Source organism: Triturus cristatus, chromosome 6, assembly GCF_964204655.1.
Source record: "Triturus cristatus chromosome 6, aTriCri1.1, whole genome shotgun sequence".
NCBI classification, from domain to species: domain Eukaryota; kingdom Metazoa; phylum Chordata; class Amphibia; order Caudata; family Salamandridae; genus Triturus; species Triturus cristatus.
This window is the reverse complement of record NC_140589.1, coordinates 1723027000-1723052308: the sequence shown is the minus strand read 5'-3', so window position 1 is coordinate 1723052308 and position 25309 is coordinate 1723027000. Positions and strand designations below refer to the sequence as shown.

The following is a 25309-nucleotide window of genomic DNA, read 5'->3' as shown; positions in this document are numbered from 1 at the left end:
CAGAAATTGATATGCTGATGAAGACAAAAGGTTTCAATTCCAAAATACATTTAAAGTTGATACTTCAAAGATAAGTCAAGCTGAATTGAGGAGACTTGGTTATGTCCTTTGTGCCACAAGGCATGTGAAGATTTGAATGTTACTTTATCAGTCAGGTGGGGGCATTTAGCATTTAATATTGATAAATGTTTCCCTAGCATTTCTTCTGGTACTATCACCTGGAATACTTGGGTGAAACTATGATAATCCTGCTTAGGGTGGTCATAGTGTAATGTTTGCATGTGCTGTCAATATTTTACAGTGATAAAATTTGCTAGTAGCTCAACAGGACTTTTCTTGAGCTGAAGTAGCTCTCAATAAAGAAAAGGTTGGAGACCCCTGGCCTATACGGTCTTCACAAAACCTCTATCCTAGGAAGGGTCTCTACTTAATCTACAATACAGAAAGTACAGATGGGAGGCTGAAGGACTTCTTTCTAATGACTATTGTTTGCTCATTCTCTCGATGTGTCATAACTCTGGATTCATAGTCTCAGTCCATCTAAGGCCATAGATTCAATACCTGGAAGGTGGAAATCATTGTTATCCACTTTTCTCAACTTCATATGTCTGCGCTAGTTTTAGGCTACTGAAAATTCTGGTATGAATTGAACTGTAAAGTTCATGACTACACCTTCAATTTCAATACTTGTAATGGATTTTTTCCTGACTTTGAGGGATAAGGTAGGCGCAAAATATTTTAGATTTGAGAAACACATTTCAGATTTGAGAAAAATATGCTCTACCAATATTGATCTAAATAATGATAGAAACCATGCCAAGACTTCACATAAGAATCCATACCACGTTGTTTTAGTTGTTTGTTTTCTTTAGAAGTTTGTCCCGTTCTTCTCCTCTCAATTCTGTTTACGTTAGAGGGGCAGCTCTGAATTGATTGGGTGGATGACTGTGCCCAATACCAGCTCAGCCTTGCGCCTCCTCTCAAGGTAATTTAAGAAGCCACCTGGCTTCTTTAGAGCATGAGGCCTAACAACAGCATACTGCGCGTGTACCCAAGGGAAGTCCTTCTGGCCTGAATGGGCACCATGCACTTCCTCGTCAGATCTCTGCCCTTGTCTTACTTCAATCCCAATTGGTTAGTGCTTCCATTTTTAACGTAGGCCATTCAACTGACGCCATCTTTGCCCGCAAACATTCTAGTTATCCTCAACAAAGCATTATCCATGCTCTGGGATTTTATTTCTCAATGCAGTTGCCATTCAGTTGAACTTGCCCTTCCTTCTCAAGAAGAGCCTTCTGAAATGTTGTATGAACTTAGAAGTGCAACTTGCCTCGATCCCAGAAAAGATGAATACTCTCAACTACTGAAATCTGAGGCAGCGAATACGAGCAGAGCTGGAGCGGTAGCAGCACTACCCATGCTGGGTCGCATTGTGCCTCTGAAGATGACCACCCTTCCCAAAATACTATTTTTGTTTCAGATCTTGCCTCTGACCCCTGTCAGGCAGACTCCCATCATTGCAGGCTATGCTACATCATTTTATCTGGGCAGGCAAACGTCCCCCGACAAGTAGAGAGCAAAGTTGGCTACCACCGGTGGAGGGAGGAGTCCGGGTCCCATGCCTGCTTCAAGACTTCCAGACAGCCCAGATCCGCTATCTAGTGGAGCGGGCCTGAGTAGAGTCAGAAAAGCCATGGCTGTTCATGGATAGGGCCTTAGCAGGGACCTCCCTAGAGAAAGCCCCGTTCCTTCAACGGGTACATCGGGCACCTGGCCTTTATATTTCCCCAGTCACAAGCTCTTTGCTGAAAGTGTGGGGCGCATGTACACGGAAGGGGAAGTTAACAACCTTCCCATCTCCTTGGATCCTGCCTTTGCGCCCGGGCTGGGTTGGCCTTTCAGGTATGGCGGGGATTGGCCTGCAAGGCGGCAGGACACTTTTTTGATCAGAATGGCCAAATCCCCTTCGGAACTCTCAAAAAGGATTACTATATCTCTGAGATTGAACGATTCCAATACCTACAGATTAGACACTGGCTGCTTAATCCATCCATCAGAGGGGGTGCTAAACGCCCCCTGATGTCATACGAGAAATGGCTCCTGAGCAAAAGAAATCAGACAGATGCCTGATCACCGAACTGTATGGTCTGCATAGGCCTCCCCAGTCCGAAGACAAGTCTCCTGCCCAGCGGTGCTGGGAGATGGAACTGGAAAACAGTTGATGGACAGAATGCAGAACAATGTCATACATTCACCCCAGTACAGAGATCTGGGCCTATATCCATCGTTTTTTTGCTCACCATGCCATTCCAGTTTGAACCCAGCCATTTGCAAATCAGTCTTGACCCTGTGCCTCACGGGAACAGTTCAGCCCGAACTGTCAAGCCAGGTCCTCCCTGGACTGGAACCAAGCATCCTAGGACCGGTTTCGGGGTTTCACCCCTCTTCAGCCAGGATAGCTTGATTCTAGTGGCATGGAGAGCACGGGACTCACGTCTGAGCATACCCGTCCCACTCGGGGTGACAAATGCAAAAACAACAGTTGATGGACAGAATGCAGAACAATGTCATACATTCACCCCAGTACAGAGATCTGGGCCTAAATCCATCGTTTTTTTGCTCACCATGCCATTCCTAAGTTGGCAGGGTATGCTCAGACGTGTGTCCCTTGCTCACTTTGCCACTGGGAAACCGTTCCCAGGATGCTTGTTTCTGGTCCAGGGAAGACATGGCTTGGCAGTTCGGGCTGGACTGTTCCCATGAGGCAGAGGGTCAGACTGATTTGCATATGGCCATGTCTGAACTAGGGTGGTGGAGTGAGCTAAAGAATGATGATGAATTAAAACCAGATCAGTTGACTGGAGGTGAGTGTTTGATTTACTCAAACGCTCCGTCCATCATCCCCTTTGGTATCGCTTTGTTCGTCCTAAGTTGGCAGGGTATGCCCAGACGTGGGTCCCTTGCTCACTTTGCCACTGGATTCAAGGTAGCCTGGCTGATGAGTGTTATGAACCGGAAACCGGTCCCAGGATGCTTGTTTCCGGTCCAGGAAAGACATGGCTTGGCAGTTCAGGCTGGACTGTTCCCATGAGGCACAGGGTCAGACTGATTTGCATATGGCCAATGTCTGAACTGGGGTGGTGGAGTGAGCTAAAGAATGATGATGGATCAATCCCAGATCAGTTGACTGGGGGTGAGCGTTTGATTTGCTCAAACGCTCCATCCATCATCCACTTTGGTCCTGGGAGATGGAACTGGGACACCAACTCACTCATAAGGAGTGGCACGACATCGTCTACAGAACGAGACACTCTGCCTACAATACCGCTAGCAATGAAACGGCGGTAAAAAACACAACCTACTGCTGCCTGACCCATGTCAGGCTACCTAGGGAAAATTCGACACGCAGTGAGGACTGGTGGTGACAATGTGGAGTGAATGGCACACTCACCTACATCCTATGGGACTGTCCAAAGATCACGCTGTTCTGGGACTCTGTCTTTGACAATATTGATACCCATCTTGCCACTCAGTTTCCCAGGTTCCCGTCCTACACCCTGCTAGGTCTCCCCAACACCCTTACTTACCCTGTCACATCACGTAGGGGGCGACAGATCAGTATCGCTATAAGGCCGGCACACCAAACTATTCTATCGCTTTGGGGAACCACCACCATCCCAACACATCTAGGATGGCTTCAGCGCCTTTGGTTTGTATTGGAAAAGGAGAGGCTCACACTCACAGCCCAGGTCGATTCATACAGAACGATATGGCAACCCTTTATTGCTCTGCTATCCCAAGAGTTCGGGGAGCTGACTTGCCCCCGCTATTTACGATTACTACACCCCATAGACCCAGCACCCCCAGAAGAACCGGAGGGCACTTATTAAACTATGTGGTATCAAGACTCATGGTTTTGTACATCCTCACGGTTACTGGAACCCGGGAAGTGAGGGTAGTTTGGGGAGGGTGGGTATCTACCGTTGGAAAGTCATGCTCTGTAATGTTGTTAATGGAGGGATAAGCTCGCAAATATGGACATGTTTCCAATGTAATGAGCGAAACCTATGACAACAAAAATAGATTCAAACCTAAAATGGTGTGTGAGGTCGGATGAATGCGAGTGCTTCTCTAGAGCTACAACCTTTATTCCCCCTATGACCCTTCAGCCTACTGAAGATCTGGACCCTATTAAAACAGAAGTTAAACAGACAGGGAATGGCACCTTGACTGCAATGTTACAGTTACAAGCACGTATGAATGTACCTTGTAATGCTATAAATATGAATGATGAACAGGCTACTGTTCCTGTTATTCATCTGGAATTTCTGCAGCATTCAAATGCCAAAATGATAGCACTTATAGGTAACCAGTCTAATCTCTCTTCAACCACTATCTCTACACCAATCTACCATTTTTGTCACTCTCCTATTCTGATCATTTAACAGAAATCTCTTCATAAAATATGTCTGGATCCCATTAAAACCCTGCACATTATGTTTTTTCTTCCAAAATGGTCCTTATCATTGGCCTGCCACTTGGTTCCATCATCAGTGTTTCTTTGAGATAAGGCAGCTTTACTCCATTCTCATAAAAGAAGGCCTTCTCCCAGTTGTCCTCCAAATTGTTGACCAATGTCTTCCATCAATGCAATGACGTTAGAAGCTAAAACATTTTTTTTCTATCTTACAATATCCTGGATAAAATGCAGATGGACTTCCGCCTAGTCCTAGCACAAAGGCTGCTGTGGTCGCCAAGTTAATAATCCTAGGCTGGCAACTGATAAAGACAGTGTCAATTCTCTGATATTAATTTAACTCCCAACAGTCTCCTGTATCAAACACTTGAAAAAAATGGCATAGGGCAAGCAATATTGAACTGATTCTCTTCTTTATCTCAATCGCTCACAAAAAGGTCACCTCAAGTTCATTCACTTCCATACCTTAAACATCATGTGTGATGTTCACTTGAGGGTCTGCAATTTCCCCTCTTTAACTTGTATGTGAAACTAACTGCAGTCCTAATGTACTCTCATGGCCTCCAGTTCTGCTGTTACAGTGATAACCCCAAGTTTTTATTTAAACTGTGAGATCTCAATGCTACCAACTTGCTTTTGTCATTCATAATACAGATTTCCACACTGCAGACGCTAGCAATCACAGACGTAGCCATAACGTATTTCCAGTTTTTTTAAAACCAGAAATATTTAGTCAAGAGTCAAGAGTAGTGAGGTGTGTCCATATTCACTAATAAGCAGAAAGCATGTCATATTTTGAAACATGTGGATGATGCTTACACAGACGATATTTAATTATTTGAATATAATTGCAAGAAATGGGGTTACCAGTTGAGGGGGGTGAAAACCTTCTCAATCATCAACCATAATTCTCCGTTAGGGTAAAGTCACAAGCAAACTCAAATTAACGTGTGATTACCCCTCTGGTAGCTTGCCACAAAAACAGTGAGGCTTAACTTAGCGGCAATATGTAATGTATTTATGCAACAATTCAAACAGTAATACAATGAAAACACCACACAAGAATTATCTCACACCAGTTTAGAACAGAGCAAACTTTAATTAATTATTTGACACAAAACCAACAAAAATCCAATCAGTAGAACTCGAGATATGGAATTTTAAAGATTTACGTAAAAATAGTGTCAAAACGCACAAGTCGCCACTCGCAGTTATCTGGTCATGCAAGATGGGGTGGAAGTCACAAGTTCAGGCTGATGGTAATGGAATGCGAGTTGGATTCAGGGACCAGGTTTGTCCTGCTGAAAGAGTTGCCTTTACACTCCAGTGTAAACAGTACCGTTCGCAGTGGACGTGGCTGAGAGGAGCAGGAAGATTGTCACGGATGGTCGTCGAAGTAGCGCAAAAAGAAGGTCGGGCGTCTAGGACAGTTGTCGCTGTAGTGTGAAGATCCTGTTGGGTGTCGCGGACGGTCAAGGCTGTAGCTTCCCGTTGGCAGTTCTGGCGAGCTGTTAATGCTGAAGTGTAAAGTGCCGCTCTAGCGCTGCCGGTTGTCATTGGTCGTTGCTGTTGCGCGAAGAGTCTGGATCGCCAGAACTTGGTATTGGTGGGCAGCGCAGTCGACAAGATCTTGGTACGAACAGACTCTTTCGAGAGGAGATCAAAGACTTCAGAGGAGTTCAACTGAGGTGACACCAAGGGCCCAGGACTGGAGGGGCACAACTTGGGGATCAGGAACTCACTCAAGCAGAGACCAGCAGGGCTCAGGCAGGTCCAGTTGCAGGTCAGGGTAGCAGGTCAGCTGGGCAATTGCAGGGAGGTTCTGGAGTTTGTTATGTCTATCTAGCTCACAATAGGAGGTAACCTGACTAACCCTTGGAGTCACTGCAGCCTGGGATGAAGGGTTCAGGTCAAGTCTTCCTTCTAAGCAAGCAGGGCAGCAGAGAGGCAGACCATCTGGCAGCAAATCAGTAAAGCAGTCCTTCTGTAGCATCCACATATCCAGGAGTGTACTGAAGAGTTGGGGTCTGAGATGCAGTACTTATATCTGGTGCCCACTTTGAAGTAGGAGATGTTTCCGGGAGCTTCCACATCTGGATCATTCAGGCATTTCCCTCCACCCTACCCTGGCACCAGCTTGTCTGCGGAAACAAAAGACTAGTGACAAACCCTTTGTGAGAGTGCTCAGACAGAGCCTTTGTGATGTGCAAATGTGGTAGGTGATAGCTCCTCCCCTTCGTTAAGTCAGAGTGGCCCATTCTGCCAACACCAAGCTTCCCTTTGCCTCACTAAGAGCAATGCACAAAGACCAACTGCCAGCTACACCTAGTCATGTGACCCAGGAACAGGCTGCAGGCACCAAGTTGTCGGGACAAGAGAAAGCCAATTTTATAAAAGCGATATTTTTTAGAACTATGAATAAAATTCCAATTTTACTATTAAAGAGTGCTTTTAATTGCAATTCTTTCGACCCCAAACTCGCCATGTCTACCTGCTCCCAATTAAAAGTTAGCACTTATTATATGTAAAATAAGGTAACCCAAAGTTATCCTATGGAAGGGCAGGCCTTGCAGTAATGAAAAACGAATTTAAGACTTTTTCACTACGAGGACATGTAAACCTTAAAAATATATGTCCAACGTTTCAAATACACTGTACCCTGCTCTCTGGGCTGTTCAGAGACTACCCTAGGGTGACGTACATGTATTAAAAAGAAGCTAGGGCCTGGCAACATTTTTTTTTTTTAAATGGAGAGTAAAGGCAAAATGGGGGTTTACCAGCAAAGAGGGCCAGGTCGAACAATAACCAATCTCAAACGCTACTTACACAAATTAATTGAATGGATGTTAAACTTTTAATTGACACTGAACCCAAACAAGACAAGAAATTTACCCATCAATGTAAAAATATCTTGAAGCTCTGGGCCACTAAAAGATTTCACCCACAATTGCCATGGTACCAAAATCCGTGAGATTCATGATAAATAAGAACCTACATGTCAAAGAGCATGTCAATAAGCTGACAAGAACAGCTACATACTACTTGCACCTCTTAAAGGATAGCAAGAACGACATCCAACCATTAGACTTCAGATCATGCCTCAAGCTCTGGTATCCTCCGATCTAGACAGCAGCAACACCATTGTAGCACAGTTATCCACTACCTCAGTAATGCCTCCTAAAGTCACGCCACATGGTGCAGCACAGTTGGCAGCAAACAGCAAACACAACAAAATCAGATCACAAAACCCCAATCCTAATTCAACTCCACTTGCTGCTGCTAGAAGCACGCATCAATTTAAAGATCACCTGTATAACATATGAGGCTTACACTAATGGCTCTCATGCTAACTACAAGAAAAACTTCATACCACAAGGAGAAAGAAACAAACAAGAGGAAACTCAAGGTTGACACTGGACGACAAAAAATAAAGAAAACCAAGACTGTGAAACCTAGCCTACTCCCCCCCCCCACGCCCCCCCCATGAATCGAGATCCCAAAACCCATAAAAACAACACTAAACCTCCTTCTCTTTCTATTAGATTATTATTTTCCATTGCACCTATGTCCCTGTTATGATGATTTCCCAGAATGCAGTTGGCTGAAGTTATAAAGATGTTCTTTTGTAACTGAATTACTATATGTAACCTTCAAGCAGCTCTTTGTAGGGTTGTTATCTATAAATGCCATCAATAAATAATGAAATAATGACAATGCCACCAGCAAAGTTTTGCCAGGCATGTAAATAGGGTATAGTCTGAGCATTTTTAGTAATGTAACAAGCAGCTTAGGTTGTGATTATTTACACAACTCTCAGCAGTGCTCGGCTGAACCATGAAGTTTAATTATTGTGCAGATATATACCCCCTCCATTCCTTTGGTTTATAGACTGACACACCATATTCACAACCTAAACACTGTACTTACTAGACTTCAAAAAATATATATTTTACTCTGTTTCTAGGGCTGGTCCTTACCTGTTTCAGTACATCTTTTGGCAGCAGTTCTTCTAGAGGATATGTCCACCAGACATCACTCCCATGCTCATCCACCATTTTGATGACATGCTCTATGCTGTGCCTGTGGAGAAGGTCAGAACAAGGATTCATTAATTGTGGTGTATTTACAAAGTGGGTGACAATATGAGCCATGCTGTCCCATCATTACATTTCACAATTCATATAATGACAAGAAATGTACAGCTCACCAAACATATTAACAAATAATCAAAACAATTAACTATAAGACTACTAACAGTAGCACTGAAGGAATCATCAGTCATATTAAATCTCTAACACAATTCCAAGAAACTATCAACAGGCAGTTGAGGGTAATGCAGATCTTTGGGAGGACAGCCTATGAGCTTTATAGTCAAAAAGGAAAGGCTTCCTAGAAAGTGGAATGAAAGGCAAGTCCTAACAAGTATCAAATCTGAAATGGATAGTATAAATTAATGCATCTTACAAAGTTGAGAGTTTCTGTGTACAGATAGGCCTTAACACTTGCAGAGAGTCAAGGAGGACCACCTTGAATTCCACAGGGACAATGCAAGGAAGGGTACTATGTGTTCTACGTGACCTTCAATATATCTTGGAACACTTTCAGATCTCTTTTTGGGCTTTCTCGGTTGCTTTGCCTGATCTGATCATGTAAACGGCAGATATTCCCTTTACTGAAATTTACTGTTGGATTTTACCGTAGTACAATTAACCAAGGTTGCATAGGGGGATGCTGTATTTTCCAAAATGTCATGCAAGGGTGCAGCTAATGAGCAGATATCAAATGCACTGTTGGGTGAAACTGGAACGGGAATGGGGCAACAGTCCCCTTGGCTGATGTAGGAAGCTGGCTCTGTATATACTATACCAAAATGAGGCATAGTGTGCACAGAGTCCAGTGGAAACCCAGAGGTAAAAGTAGATAGCACCTTACTCTCCATTTGTGTTAGTGTGGACGAGCAGTAAGGCTTTATCAGAGGGCAGTGTTAAGTATTTGTTGTACACACTCAGGCAGCAAATGATGTCACACACAAAGACCAAACTCAGACCAATTTGTTTGTACAAAAAATATTTAGTTATATTTATTTTCTAGAACCAAGCAAGCCTGGTACAGGTAAGTGTAAATGGTACTTTTCACAACAGTTTGAACAATACAAGCAAGCTGAATGAAAATGTCTTTTTTACAGGTTTGTAAATCTTTTCAATACAGTGGAAATTTCTATTAAGATTACTTTTGATTACTTTTCAGATTACTTTATGGACTATTTTTTCTACTGATATGCCTAGATATCACACTGGGACATTTCCTAGCGAAGAGGCAAGTAAAGAGGTTTTCATTTATTTGCAGTTTTTCAAGTTCTCATACAAAACCAACTCCATATTTAAAACAGTTTTCAAGGAAACACAGTTAATGTATTCCTATGGAGGAAAATGAAGTTAACGGTTTGCAGGTAAGTACTTGTTTGAGGGAGTTGGAATTCTGGGGTTAGAAACAACCTCAGCAGCACTAGGGCGGCAGGGTGCAGAGTGCTGAGGCCCATTGTTATCCAATGGGGGGGATAGGGGGCCTCTGGTTTGTGGCTGCTCACGAGCAGGCCATAAGGTTGTGGGAGAAAAGCTCCAGGTGTTAGGCTCAGGGCAAAGGGGGTTCCGAGTTAGCACCCAAAGTACACCCGCAGCGGCGCAGGGGCAAAGGCCTCTGGAATCTCACAAAGGTGGCAAGCTTTTGAAGCTTCCCCTTCGCGGACCCTGCCCATCCTGGGGGAGGAGACTTGGCACCTCATCCCAGGATGTGCATTGTTTAAGACCTCTGACCCCAGTAGACTCTCGACCTAGGGGTCCAGAAACATGTCTGGTGGTGGCAGCTGGTGAGCAGCCACTCAGTCTGGACACTGGTGTTAAGTCGTTTTTCAGGGGGAATCTCTAAGATGCCCTCTGAGTGCAATTTTCATTAAATCCCACACTGGCATCAGTGTGGGTTTGATGTGCTGAGAAGTTTGACACAAAACTTCCCAGTTTTTAGTAAAGACATTATGGTGCTGTGGAGTTTGTAATGACAAACTCCCAACACCATATACTCTTAATGGCATTACTGCACTTACAGTGTCTAAGAATTGGCTTAGACACTTTAGGGGTACAGGGCTCATGCACCTGTACCCATACCACTGGTTTAGTGCACCCAGCTAGAGGGGTGGCTGACCTATGCCAGGGCAGTGGGTTGTAGGCATGGCACACAGGGATGTGTGCCATGTCGGCTCTTAACTTTGTTCTGCACCAAAACACGCAGACTGCAATCGCAGTGTGTAAGGATGCAGGGCCTCTAAGAGTGGCACAATACGTGCTGCAGCCCTTAGAGGCCTTCTCTGGCCACAGTGCCCTTGATACCTATGGTACCATTTACAAGGGACTGACCTGTGGCTAAAGAGATCCAATTGGGTTTTGTTTTTAATGCAGTTTAGGGAAAGAACATAGGCCGTGGGCACCTGTTGGGCAGGAACCCAGGGCACACTCAATCAAAGTATATCAGTAGATTGGCAAAAAGTGGGGGCAACCATGCAAAAAGAGGGCACTTTCTTACAGCTGACAACTATTTCAGAGTCAACAAGGTGTTCTGGTCATGATACTTGCATATTGAGGTGAGTACTAATCTCCATGAACATGGATGAGCAGTATTGTAATAAAAGTAGATCAGTTTCAGTCCAGTTTTTCAGAGTCTCCAAGGAGAACCACAGAATATCTGATAGGACAGTATAGCAAACCCAAATATGTTTCTGAGGGTGACTGAGTTTGCAAGGCCTTTTATGATGCACAGATAACAATCGGATTGGGGCTTCTGGTTAAATAAAGGGTTGTCTATCCAAATCAATACTCACTGAAAGTAACCCAACATATCTTTTCACTATATATATACGACAGCCTTTTAGGGCTACTACCCTGTGGTGTAACCAGATTCAGTTGGAGCACTACCATGTAGAAGCAGGCACTTGTAATTCATTTGCACAGTAGGGCATCTGTTCATTTCTCCCTGGGGCAAAGGAAATGGAAGTTGGGCGACTTTGGAAACTTGAAGAGTGAAGATTCCGCTTGCAATAGACATCCTAATAATAATTCCTTTTTTATAACTTTATTTTCGCTTTTTAATACATTAAAAACTGGTATTCCTGCAGCCAGTAATTAGCCTTACATCAAACAAGGGGAACATAACAGTTCCTCATTACAGTGGTATATTCAGCATTGATTATTGTCATTATTTGAAGCAATGCAAGTCAATCAATCAAACACACAAGATTTATATAGTGCTGCTAATCACTCTGCAGGGTATTCAGGCGTTTGCAGGTCCTGGTTGGTTTATTCTAACAGCCAGGTCTTGATGGCCCTTTGGAATTCTGAAAGTGAGGTGATGGTCCGGAGCTGTAAAGGGAGGCTGTTCCATGTCTTTGCTGCAATGTACGATGTAGGAAAGTGGTGTTATGTGGTGTGGGGGTTAGACCTCGTCATGCAATACCATCACAGTACCCTAAAGATGGTCCTTGGTTTCATACTAAAAAAGTCCTTAGCTCAATCCTGGTAGTGTTGGAAAACACAGTCAGGCTTAACTAGAGGAGCATGTGTTAAGCTTTTCGGAGTACCAACATAGACAATAAGTAATTGACACGACTAGAAAGAAATTCAACACTAATTTATGGAGGGGGCGGCAAATCTCCACGAGTGGCGAGAGCAACGTTGAGCAAACCAATCTTGATGATACTCACATAGTGGTGTCTATCTCATCGGACGTGAAAAAGGAGACAAGTCATTTTTGTACATGTGTGTCCTGAGTTGCAAACTGGATGCCAAGAAACTGTCTGAAGCTGAACTCGGAAAAAAACGAGGTTCTGTTCTTCGGAAATGAGACCACCTTTTGGGATGCATCATGGTGGCCCTCGGACCTAGGCACATTACAGAGGCCAGTTAAGAAGGCAAGAAATTTGAGCGTCATTTGACACCAAATTACTCTGTTACCTCATCGGGATTTTTTATGCTGAAGGTTTTTTAAAAAATCCTCCTGTTTATTCTTTTTTGACTTACAATAGACCGTGATGATGGCTCTCATCTTTTCGAAGATGGATTACTGCAATGTTCTGTATTTAGGTACTCAAACTCCTGATAAAGCAATTGAAGTCTTTGCAGAATGCGGCAGCAAAAGTGCTGTTGAAAATCCCTAAGTTTGCACCTATATTCATCTCAATTAATGAACGGTTTACACTGGCTTCCGGTGAGAAAAAGGATTATTTTCAAAGCACAGTGCGTAATCCATAAGGACCTTTATCGGGCAGGTGCTACCAACTTTCAGGAACGGTTCTCCTGGTATTCTCCCAGTAGGAACCTTAGATCGAGTTCAGCACAAATGGTCACTGTTCTGAGGATAAATAAAGCAAGGTGGGGTGGGAGAACGTTCTCCACTTGTGGAGGGGAACTCTGGAACTCCTTGCCTCTTACGTTTCGCTCTCAACCCACCCTGCAGCAATTTAGGAAGCAGTTGAAGACTTTTATCCATCCGGTCAGTTAAGCTACTTCCAGAGTTCTTTCATCTGGCGGGAGGTTTTTATTGTCCTTTTGTAGTGCAAGGACACCTTTGGGTAATTGCGCGCTTTATAGAATTATTTTATTCATTCTCTCTTATCCCAGTTCTCCTAGACTAGAGAAGGACTGGACCTGCATCTGTTGAACCCAGGACCCCAGAGTGACTTCAAGGCTATTTGGCTGCCCTCCTGACTTGAGACCTGAATCAAAATGCTCAAAAAACCTTGATCCGAGCACCTGGACTCTGCCATCTGCGGAGTCCACCCTGCCAAGTGGTGCCAACAAAGTCCTGGATCCTTTGAAGTGGGCCTAAGGTGCTCTGCCAGCCTCTGTGGATCCAGTGGAGCTAACGCATCTCCTCGGCTGCACAGTGCAATCCCGAAAATAACCAACGCATCGCCGCTACTGTGTGGATCAATTCAGTCACAAAGACCCACAGTGCATTGCAGCCCATCACCTCATCAGAACCAACACTGAACAATACATCGTAGGAGTAAGCCCTCACATCCCTCATCAACGGCAGCCTCTTATGACAAACTCTGCATCGCAGCTCCTCGGAAATGACGCATCGCTTCGGCTGCGCAAAGCATCTTCAACTTGGACCCTGCAATGGTTCACAATATCACGATTAAGGTACTTTATTCAGCAGGCCTAACTGGGTATTTGTTGCCAGCCCATGCTCCATCATCTGAACTTGTGACTTTGTCCCAGTTCGACGTGACTAGAAATCCACAGGTGACACTGTGTTTTTTGGCGCTATTTTAAGTAAAATCTTTAAACTTGCATTACTCCGGTTCTACTGATTGACTTTTAGTCATTTTGGTTTCATTTTATTTATTAAAAAGAACTTTATTTTTCTAACTTGGTATGGTATCCTTGTTATGTGGTGTTTTTTTACTTTCTTACTGTTTTAAGTGTTGCACAGATATTCTACACATTGCCTCAGGTTGCTGCTTGCCCAAGGCTCACACCCCAGTCAACCAATAACCCAATCTCCCCAAAGCCATCATGCTGGCCATCCTGCTGCATCATCTAATGCTACTGGTGTTATGTTGCCTCCAACACCCAGCGCAGTCGGGGGTACAAAAAGTAGTTCTTGGAACATCATTTTCTTTTAACAGCAATGTTGTGCAGATTTGCACCACTTGGCCCCTAAACATGCCCCTGCACATATACTGCTGTTCTTGCAGCCACCACCATCATCATCATCATCATCGGCTAAAATTCTGGAGAAAGTGGGGACTTGTAATTCTCCTCATACCTTGAGCAGTACAATCTGCTGGGTGAGCTACAGTCTAGCTTTAGACCTGCCAAAAGAACAGACGTCTCTGCTGGATACGACAGAAAGGTTATTACTGTGGTGGATGAGGGACCTATGGCACTGTTAGTTATCCTGAACATCTCAGCCACTTTTGAAACCATTGATCACTTAACCCTTACTCGTCACCTCCAGCAGGAAGTGGGGGTTACATCAATTTATAAAAGTAGATTTAGGAGTTGCTACCAAATCACTCATGTCAGTTTACCAGAAACAGGGAGCTTGTTTTTGTAGCTTGGGCTACTGTGGGAATCTGCAGGATTCCCCCTGTATAAAGTACTCTTTAGGGTGTATATAAAGGTTTTACACAATCGATTAGCTTCTTGTGGTGGTGAATTTCATATTTAAACTAACACAATCCAATGAGCCCTTTACCTCAGTGAGCAATGATTTTAATTACCTGACTAGTTTAATCACAGATCATAGAAAAATTGATGAAGCAGTGTTGGTTAGCTTTCAATTCAAGCAAAAACGAGCTGCTACCTTTGAGATTTAGGGCTGGAGTGTACAAATACTTTGTCACTCGCAGCTATATGACAGTAGGGGCCTCCAAGGCAAACCCTGAAAAAAAAGGTAAACTTTATAGAAGTGGTACTAGACAACATGGTTTGGTGCAGATTGCAATGTTTGTTGCATACTTACGTATGGAGTCAAATAGACTTTATGTTTTATTTTCTTCTTTGTATGTATGCAGCCTTGAGAAAGCCCTGTGGGCGAAACGCGCGTCGGCTGCGTTCTGAACATTGGATATTTACTTGGTTAATAATAAATAAACTCAACACAACAACCCTACCAAGATTGGACAATGATGTACATCTTTCTATGAACTCTACAATCCATGGACAATACCCTAGGAAAAGGTCAATCCAGGGTATTATTAGACTATGATGGTGTGCTACGTTGCCTTTCTAGTTGATTTAAAATCTTTGGATTCTCTATAGTCGCAAAGATAATTAATACTCCTAGTGGATGAGTATTTGGCTTCATGTCAGCACCCAATATTACTGTTTGAATTCTTACTGTTTGTTGGCATTACTTATGTACACCAAATGATGTGCAGATCTTTTCAGCATATCCACTAAGTTTTTCTGTATGCATATTAGTCTTTGCTGATCTAGCACTCGTTTTACAAATAACTCTTTGACTTTGCATCATTTAAACTGCATTTCATTATCCATATTGACAGTAGAATTTGTTATATAAAAAAAATTGTTTTCTTCTGAATCATATAATGGCAAATTTTGATGATAATAGAGATGCTCTACTAGAAGATATGTTTAAGAATGAAACAACTTTAGGACAGACTAGTGTCAGACCACCGAACAAAGAAGGGATGAGACTGAAATTCATTAGACTGGAGAGATTAAAACGTCAGGAACTCTCCAGATGGTGGGACGCAACAGTTTTGCGCAAATACATAGAAAAACGACAGGTACCCAGGGGTCTTCGAATCCTAATTTTCCCCTCATTTGAGGATCTAGACATAGGTCATCTCAAAGAATGGGAGAAATTACTATTCAACTCATCAGTAGGAATGATGGAAATTCTTATCAAGGATGCTGAACTCAAGCGGAGTAACATTTTGATAGAAATCACTAAATTGGAAGAGGAAATACATGAACTTAATTTACCGGAAGTAATGGAAAAAAACCTAGTGATCCTTAAAGAGGAATTACACAAACACCAACTATACTTAAAGGATAAAAAACTACAGAAAATTAGGAGGGATGAAAGGGACTACAAAATGGCAGAGTCTATACCTATGCCAAATAATTTGACAATATTGGAATTGACAAAAACATAGTTACCTTGGAACATCTTCCTCATTCAACTGATACAGTCAGTACTCCGGATACATCTAGTATCAGTAGTGCTACCAGTAGTGAATCACTTAACATGCAAACACGTATGAAGGGTATAACATCTGATCCCTTTTTTTTTTTTAACTACAACGCTTCAGGAAAGGGAACAAACAGGCATACAAAAGAGATATGGGCCAAAAAAGACAAGAAGGGGAAAATCTAGGTCCAGGCGGACAACAAAAACTGGGTGTGACAACAAGGTCAAGTACACGCAATCAAAAGAACTAAGCGGTATCAAAGATACTACATATACGGATAACGTGAATGTTGTCAATCTATCAAACCATGTTTTGAACAATCATGAAATAAATGTATTGAGCAAGGGATTGATCTTCTGTCCTAGTGCTTTGCCTAACTTTACATCTTTACATGTCGGCTGCTTTAAATTTGTGAGGAAAATTAAACTATTTAAGTTTTTCCAAGATAAACAAAAATTGCCCAGTACAGCAAATGGTGACACCAACACAGAGGCCATGCCTTCAATTAGGGACATCAAAGACGTACAATTACTGTTATCAATAGGTGAGTGTGATGATATTCCAACATTACAAGATGTAGCATTAGATCTTGATTTGAATACATTTGCTAGCATTGATAGTGGCCTAAGACACAAATCTAGATTTACCCCACAAATGTCAGGCTACAACCTGATTGACAAATTCCAACACAATGTTTTTGATGACCTGTACAAATTGGAAGACAAGACTCTTATTAAAAGAACACATCGGTCACAAAATCTCTCGATGGAAGAAAAACAGGCATTACTAAATCTCAAGAATGACCACTCCCTTGTCATCCGAGAGGCTGACAAGGGAGGTAATGTAGTACTCATGAACAAATCTGATTACATGGCAGAAATAGATAGACAACTGAGCGATGTCACGACATATAGACATTTAGACCATAACCCACTTTCCATCACCAAGGAAACAATACATAACAAACTATTGTATTGGAAAGATAGATGCCTGATTTCAGATATTGAATTCAGATATCTATATAATGACACACCAACTATACCATGTATATACTGTCTACCCAAAATTCATAAAAAAGGACATTAACCCCCGGGTAGGCCCATTATTTCGGGGATTGGATCCCCGACGGAGAGAATCTCGGAATACATTGACTCTTACTTACAGCCATTAGTGGTGAACTTACCTTCATTCATTAAAGACACAACAGATGTACTAAGTAAGATCGCGGATGTCGACTGGGTGGAGGGACACTATCTGGTTACACTTGATGTTTGTTCCCTCTATACTAGTATACCTGGTGATATGGGTATTCAGGCAGCACAATACTTTTTGGAGTCAAGATCAATACAGTTTTTTGAACACACAGTGATGCTACTGGAATTAATTGAATTGGTTCTCAACAATAATATCTTCATACATAATGACAACTGGTATCGTCAAATTAGAGGCGTGGCGATGGGGGCGAAATCTTCGCCCTCCTTTGCCAATCTCTATATGGGATACTTTGAGCTTACTCACCTTTGGAAGAAGGGTCCTAGTACACTAATGGAAAATGTACTATTTCTAGGAAGATACATTGACGACATTCTAATGTTCTGGGCTGGAACCAAAGAGATGCTAGAGGAATTTTTTCTCTACCTTAATAATAATCCTTTTAATCTAACCTTTACCAAAACAGAAAGCATTTCTCATATAAATTTTCTAGACATCACTGTTGTAGTCGAAAAGGATAAACTACAATCCAGACCTTTTAGAAAAGATACGGCATGCAATGCAGTGCTTCATGCCAAAAGTATACATCCTCCCTCACAAATCAAATCTATTCCTTTGGGGGAAATGAGAAGAATAAAAAGAAATTGCAGTGACATGAAAATACTAGATGAGGAACTTAACGCAGTTGAAAGGAGATTTATGGCCAGAGGTTATAATAACGCAGTGATCAAAAAGGCACGCAATACTGTTAACAAAATCAACAGAACACACTTACTCACAGGCCATGCTAAAACAAAGAAACAGGCATGTAAGAAAAGATTAATTAGATTTATCACACCATACTCAACTGCCAGTACTGACTTATTCAAAATACTTAATAACCACTGGCATCTACTACTGGATGATAACAAAATATTGGAGGTAGTGGGACACAAACCAAACATCACATTTGCAAGGGGTAATACGCTCAGACAATCATTGTGTCCTAGCTTCATTCCAACAACTCCTAACAGGACTTGGTTACCGGAAAAACCTAAAGGTTTTTTCAAATGCGGGACTTGTAACGTCTGTCCTTTCGCATTAAATAAAACCAGAACTTTCAAATACAATTCGGAAAGATTTCATACAGTTAATGACTTTATAAACTGTAATACTAAGTTTGTAATTTATTGTATCATATGTATATGTGGGAAAATCTACATAGGAAGTACCATCAGACCTCTTAAGGAGCGGATACAGGAGCATATTAGGGCAATAAGAAATAATAATGCCCAATATCCGCTAGCCTCCCACTTTAACACCATGCACAACCATACAGAGCTGATTAAAATAACTTTTCATGGCCTGGAAGTAGTACTTCCAAATTTGAGAGGCAGTAACAGAGTTACCAAATTACGACAAAATGAATGTAAATGGATCCTTTCTCTTAGAGCAGTGGAACATGGAATTAACATTGACAAAGCGCTGTTTGAATTCTTGTAATGTAACAATGTATATATTACCATGGACATCTGCTTTAGACTTAATGAAATGCAACCTTTATACGTATAGTTCTTGTAAAACTATGTTATATGCGACAACTGCCAAGCACTTGCTCTTACTAATCTTCACTACCTGACCTTATTCCACAATTACAGGGGCTCCATGATCTCCTTTCTATTGCACTACCTGCTGGCATCTGTCCTTTTCTACCCAGATATGTGCAATATCTATCACAAAAGAGGGTAGCCCGCCAATGGATTACTACGCTGTGGACATAACAATGAACTAGGGACACTGTCATTAAAAATTCGGGATTATTTCCTGGACAGTTGAGATACTATATATTACATTTTACAGTTTCTTTTTGATAGCTACGAACTCAGTGACACACCGACATGCACGTAAATGCGCATATACTCTTTATACCATTTTTTCACCATTTTAATAGTAGCTATATACGTTAACAAATAATCTATTAGACTCTCCCTCATGTGGACATGGACTTACATATTCTTTACTATTTAACTGTAACATACTGGCAACAGCACGCTTATTTGACGAGGTACACAACGGTCCTATTTTGATTTGAGTGGCACCATTCGACGTAATCAGGGTACCCATTTACCGCTATAAGATGGCCGCCGTTCTTTGAATACTAGTACTGACTATGGGTCCCATAGTCCACTTTCTATTGTCACTACTCTACTTATTTCGCATTTCACACACACTGGCGGGAACTTTCTAGCGTGAAGACGCCAAACGTCAGGATGAGGTGATCATACACATGGTTACGACGTGAGCATTTAGTTCCGGGAATATTGCTTATAGAGTTGTGGTTTGCTTTTAGACGTTTTATGTTGAAACAGTGAGAACGTTACGTTCCCTTATTCGAAAACAACTACATTTATGTTTTCGTTTCCTTTAGCCTACTCATATTTGGCTCATTGTATGTGCTACCCGGATACATGGGTTCAGGCTTGAAACTCGCGAGCAACTTTATTTTACTATGGGAGTTGAACATATCTGGATTAGGATTGTAAATGATCCTTTTTACATTAGAATCCAGATAGTTTATTAATTAGTGTATCATTCAAAACGACTGAGATACGTTATTATAGACTAAGCGTCTTTACATATCTATGCACAAACATGTTCGCCGTACAGATTAGGCAACCCCCAATAGAATGTTTTTTCTTGTCGTATCGTAACAGAGAGGACGGATACTGGTCCCAATACGAATTATCTTTTGGACAATACTGAAATAGGAGCTGTATTACTTGGATGTATTGGCATATGATCACCCGATGGAAATTTTCACATTAGGTAAGATTTTCGACACATAACAAACAAGGACGATACTGATATAATGTAGTCACCTACGAAATATTTTATTAGTTCAGGTGCCATGAATATAGGGTTACCCTGATAGTCATAACATGTGTATACATATATATACATATTGTCTACTTGCAGAATCTACAAAATAAGACCAACACTATCAGGAATTACCTACCGTACAATCTACATTTTGAACTATTCAAGGTGAGATAACGGTTCTCCCATTAGCACAATTGTCTTTCATACTGTGGGGATCTACTCATCCGCTAACTCATTTCTCAATACTACTCACAGATTGTTCTTTTATTATATTTCAATCTGGTACCATACTTGGTCATCTTTTACTCATCATTCTGATCCTTTATTCCACCTGGTACGGGGTTGTCTTCGGTGGTGGTATTCTTTGGATCTATTTCTTTCAGTCTTGCCCTTAACATGGGTTTCAGCACAATCTATTTTCTCTTCCCTTATTACTTATGGTTTGGTGCAGATTGCAATGTTTGTTGCATACTTACGTATGGAGTCATATAGACTTTATGTTTTATTTTCTTCTTTGTATGTATGCAGCCTTGAGAAAGCCCTGTGGGCGAAACGCGCGTCGGCTGCGTTCTGAACATTGGATATTTACTTGGTTAATAATAAATAAACTCAACACAACAACCCTACCAAGATTGGAAAACGATGTACATCTTTCTATGAACTCTACAATCCATGGACAATACCCAAGGAAATGATCAATTCAGGGTATTATTAGACTATGGTGGTGTGCTACGTTGCCTTTCTAGTTGATTTAAAATCTTTGGATTCTCTATAGTCGCAAAGATAATTAATACTCCTAGTGGATGAGTATTTGGCTTCATGTCAGCACCCAATATTACTGTTTGAATTCTTACTGTTTGTTGGCATTTCTTATGTACACCAAATGATGTGCAGATCTTTTCAGCATATCCACTAAGTTTTTCTGTATGCATGGTACTAGACAACAAACTGACTATGGAAGGGCAGGCAAACACCCTTGTCAGAGTATGTGCCTATCATATAAACATACTTGCTATGCTGCAGCCATTTCTCTCTGGAAATAAACGATTTATATCGGCCCCTGGTATTACCGTGGCCAGATTACATTATTGTTGCTTCCTCTTAATTGGTGTGCCTCTAGAAGGTCCCGGGTAGAGTGAACAGACTTCAGAAAAATTCAAAATGTTGCTGCAATGGCTGTTTCAGTATATGGCTCAACCCTTTGAAAATCAAAACACACAAGATGGCTGACGAGGGCTGAAAGCCCGATACCGGCCCTAGGATGCTTGTTTCCAGTCCAGGGAGGACCTGGCTTGGCAGTTCGGGCTGGACTGTTCCCATGGGGCACAGGGTCAAGACTGATTTGCATATGGCTGGGTTCAAACTGAAATGGCATGGTGAGCAAAAAAACGATGGATTTAGGCCCAGATCTCTGTACTGGGGTGAATGTATGACATTGTTCTGCATTCTGTCCATCAATTGTTGTTTTTGCATCAACCCTTTGAAAATGACACTAGCTTTTGATCATGATACACAAAGCTATCAATATATTTGGGCTAGCTAACCAGCCTTTAGGCTTGAAATGTTATGTTCCAACCAGATGACTGAGGCTATACTAATCCATTCTGAAGTTTGAGAAGATAATGCTGAGCAGCAGATAGATATACAAAGTTGGAGTGGAATGGTAGAATGACCACATGTTGGAGCTAAGGGAGCATTAAACTTTACAGAATTTCAGAAAAGACATTAAGAACCCTTCTGATTTAGTCAGGTATAAGTCTTGGAAGATGTGATAGCTCCTGGGTACCCTCAGGTTTGGGTGCCTCCGACAGCTAGAGCAGTAGAGCAGCCCTCCTTTTCTTTTGCACACAGTCCCACAGAGTGCAAACGGAGATATGCGACCAGTCTAACATGGACTCCAAGAAATACTTGTTGTGCCACTTTGCTAGGGATTACACCTTGAAACTACCGGAGGCCAGCAACATAACATGCATATCTGGTGCCAATACTGGATTTATGTATTGAAGCTGCTTCAATGTATCTGCAGTGTTGCCAATAAGATACCTGTTCCTATTTATGAGTGAAAAAACACAATTCAGCAACTGAGTAATAGTTGGCCTTTATTTGGCCTTGGTGTATGCTTTTTTATTTCATTTTTTTAACTCTTTTTATTAGCGAGCAGAAGGAGCTGCAGCGTGATAAACAGCTAAGCGAGGGGGGGGGGGAAAGAAAGTCTGTAAAGCGTAAAGTGAGGGAGAAAAGAAAGACTAAGATGAGAGCAAAGGAGAGAAGGTGGGAAAGAGGGCTGGGGGGTGACGGGCGGGGGAGCGGTTAGCATCACCGAAGCCCTAGACTGCAAAAGCGCAAACTCTATAATGTTGAGGGTCGCCAGCCAGCGCTGAGAACATGGAGATCAGAGACGGCGGCAACCGCCGCATGGCAGGAATCAAGGGCCTGCATCTGTGGGGGAGATTGCATCATCAAAAAGGCGAAGGGCCCTCAACCTCGGGGGTTTGAATCTAGCATATTCCATTCGTCCTAAGTGATCCACCAGCGAACTCCACAATTTGGCAAACTTGGTATCTTGATTTTGCAGTCATGCTGTAAGAAGCTCTATCGCCACTGTGTGCCACAGGCGGGTGAACCATACGTTAATCGACAGCGCCTCTGCTTTTTTCCAGTAAAGAGCAATAGTTTGTTTGGCAGCCCCCAGCATATGCAGGCAGAGGTGCCGGTCACGTCGGGTCGTGGCTCGCATGTTCACCTGCCGTAGGCCCAGGACTATTATAAGTGGGTCTTCTGGGAGTGGGTAGCCTAATACTTGTTTGATATGACTAAGAACTTCCTTCCAGAAGACGGTCAAGAGCGGACAGGTCCACCAAACATGAAGAAAGTCTCCTGCAGCCCCAGTGCAACGCCAACATAGGGGTGAGGCAGTAGAGAACATTGTATGCAATCTGTGAGGGGTGTAGTACCAGTGCGTCATAACCTTGTATGCCGACTCCTATTGAGGGATACTACGGAACACCTTGGGGATGCCCCGCCACAGACGTACCCATTGGGCGGGCGCAATATCAGTAGCAGCTGCTGCTTGCCACCTCTGCTGATACAGGTGAGGGGCGGTTCGCTGCGAATGTTGCAGAACGTGGTAGGTGCAAGATATTAATTCCCTAGAACTGTCAAATGACCGCACCAACTGTTCGAACTGAGTAAGGGCCCGGGTAGCCGCTTGCGTCAGCGAGGGTGTCTGTACCCAATGCTGGAGTTGGGCATACTGAAACCGTGTCCCCTCATCCAGCTGGTATTCCTGTTTACATTGTTCATAAGTTTTAAGAGAGCCCCCTATAAAAAGGTCCTGAATTGTCCTACAGCCCCCTTCTGTCCAGTCCGTGAAGTAGGGAGGATGAAGAGCTGGTAGAAAATGGACATTGCGAGCAATGGGAGTATAAGGGGACGGAAAAGAAGTGAGACCTTTGCACACTGCTACTTTAGCCCATATCTCAAGAACAGTCTTGGTAGGAACTGCCAGATAGGTACTACGAGAGCGTGCCTCCCGTGGAAGCCATGCTAGGTCCCAGATGAGGCGACAAGTCACCGCCCAGTCCATATGGAACCAGACCTTCTCGTTTTCCCATGCCATCCATTCCGAGATGAAACGAAGGTGCGACGCCCAGTAATACTCGAGAAGGTTGGGGCACCCCAGTCCCCCTCTGTCAAGCGGAAGCATAAGGAGTTTGTTGGAAAAGCGCGGTTTTTCCCCCCCCATACAAATCTGTTAAGCTCTCGCTGGAGATTACAGATTTGGTGCTCCGGAATGGGCGTAGGCAGCGTCTGCAAAAGGTAAAGTATCTTCGGGAGGATCGACATTTTGATCGTATTTAATCGCCCCAACCAGGAGAGTGACAAAGGCTTCCATGCCCTTAAGTCAGCTATAACCACAGTCTTGCATTCTTGCCAATTTGCTTGGGTCCATGTGGCGAGAGAGGAGGTCAAATTAAGTCCCAGATATCGAATGGAGCGAGCTGCCCACTGATAGGGAACAAGAGATTGTAACACAGAGACCTCTTCCATGGGGATCGTAAGGTTTAGAGCCCATGATTTCGTGTGGTTAATCTTAAGCCCCGAAACCTGTTCGTACATTTGCAGCAATTTATGCAAGGCAGGTAAGGAAGCCCGCGGATTAGATAGAGTAAGAAGGAGGTCATCTGCAAACAAAGCTATTTTATGGTCCAAGCCTGATGCCATGAATGTCCGGATCTCGCCTGATCAGGATGGCCAAAGGTTCAACCACAAGGGCGAAGAGGAGAGGGGATAGGGGACACCCTTGTCTGGTTCCCCTGTGGATGGAAATGGGCTGTTTGAGCTGACCGTTGACGCGGATCCTAGCAAGCAGGGAGATGTAAGGAGCCATGATTCTGGCAATCATTTGTGGACCCAATCCTATTTTCTGCAAGACAGCTCGGAGAAATGACCAGTCAACTCGGTCGAATGCTTTCTCAGCATCGAGCGATAGTAAACAGGCTGGGATGTTCCAATGGTGGGCCTCCCCTACTAGATGCGCGATACGGCGAACATTATCTGCCCCTTGGTGTTGGTGGATAAAGCCCACCTGATCTGGTTCTATGAGGTCTGGAAGGTGGATGCTGAGGCGTTTAGCTAGTATTTAATTGTACAGCTTAAGATCTGTATTTAAGAGCGCAATGGGGCGGAATGAAGAGCAGAGCACAGGATCTTTCCCAGGCTTGGGAATTAGAGCAATTTCTGCCATTGTCATTTCTGTGGAAGGACCCAACTGATCCGAGAAAGAGTTGAAAAGGCTGAGAATTTAAGACTGTAATTGCGGTAGGAAGGCACGGTAAAACAAGACCGGGAGGCCGCCTGGGCCCGGAGTTTTGCCCAAAGGAAAATCTTTTAAAGCTCCAGTATGTTCCTCCAGGGTGATAGGTTCCTCCATTAATTGTGAATGGTACGTGCTAATCGGGGCCTATTCACTGGCCTCCAGGGTAGCCAGGATCTGGTCCGGATCAGATGACTCCCTGGCATACAGGGACGAATAATAATTC

At 43.0% G+C, this 25309-nt stretch overlaps 1 protein-coding gene across 1 annotated transcript in view; it reads right to left on the bottom strand.

Moving 5' to 3' along the window:
• Positions 1–25309, bottom strand: part of IARS2 (isoleucyl-tRNA synthetase 2, mitochondrial) — a 551921-nt gene that overhangs the window by 299310 nt on the left and 227302 nt on the right. The window contains exon 13 of the mRNA XM_085612944.1: positions 8455–8557. Within this exon, the coding sequence (XP_085469070.1) occupies positions 8455–8557 (103 nt within the window). The remainder of the gene's footprint in view (positions 1–8454; positions 8558–25309) is intronic.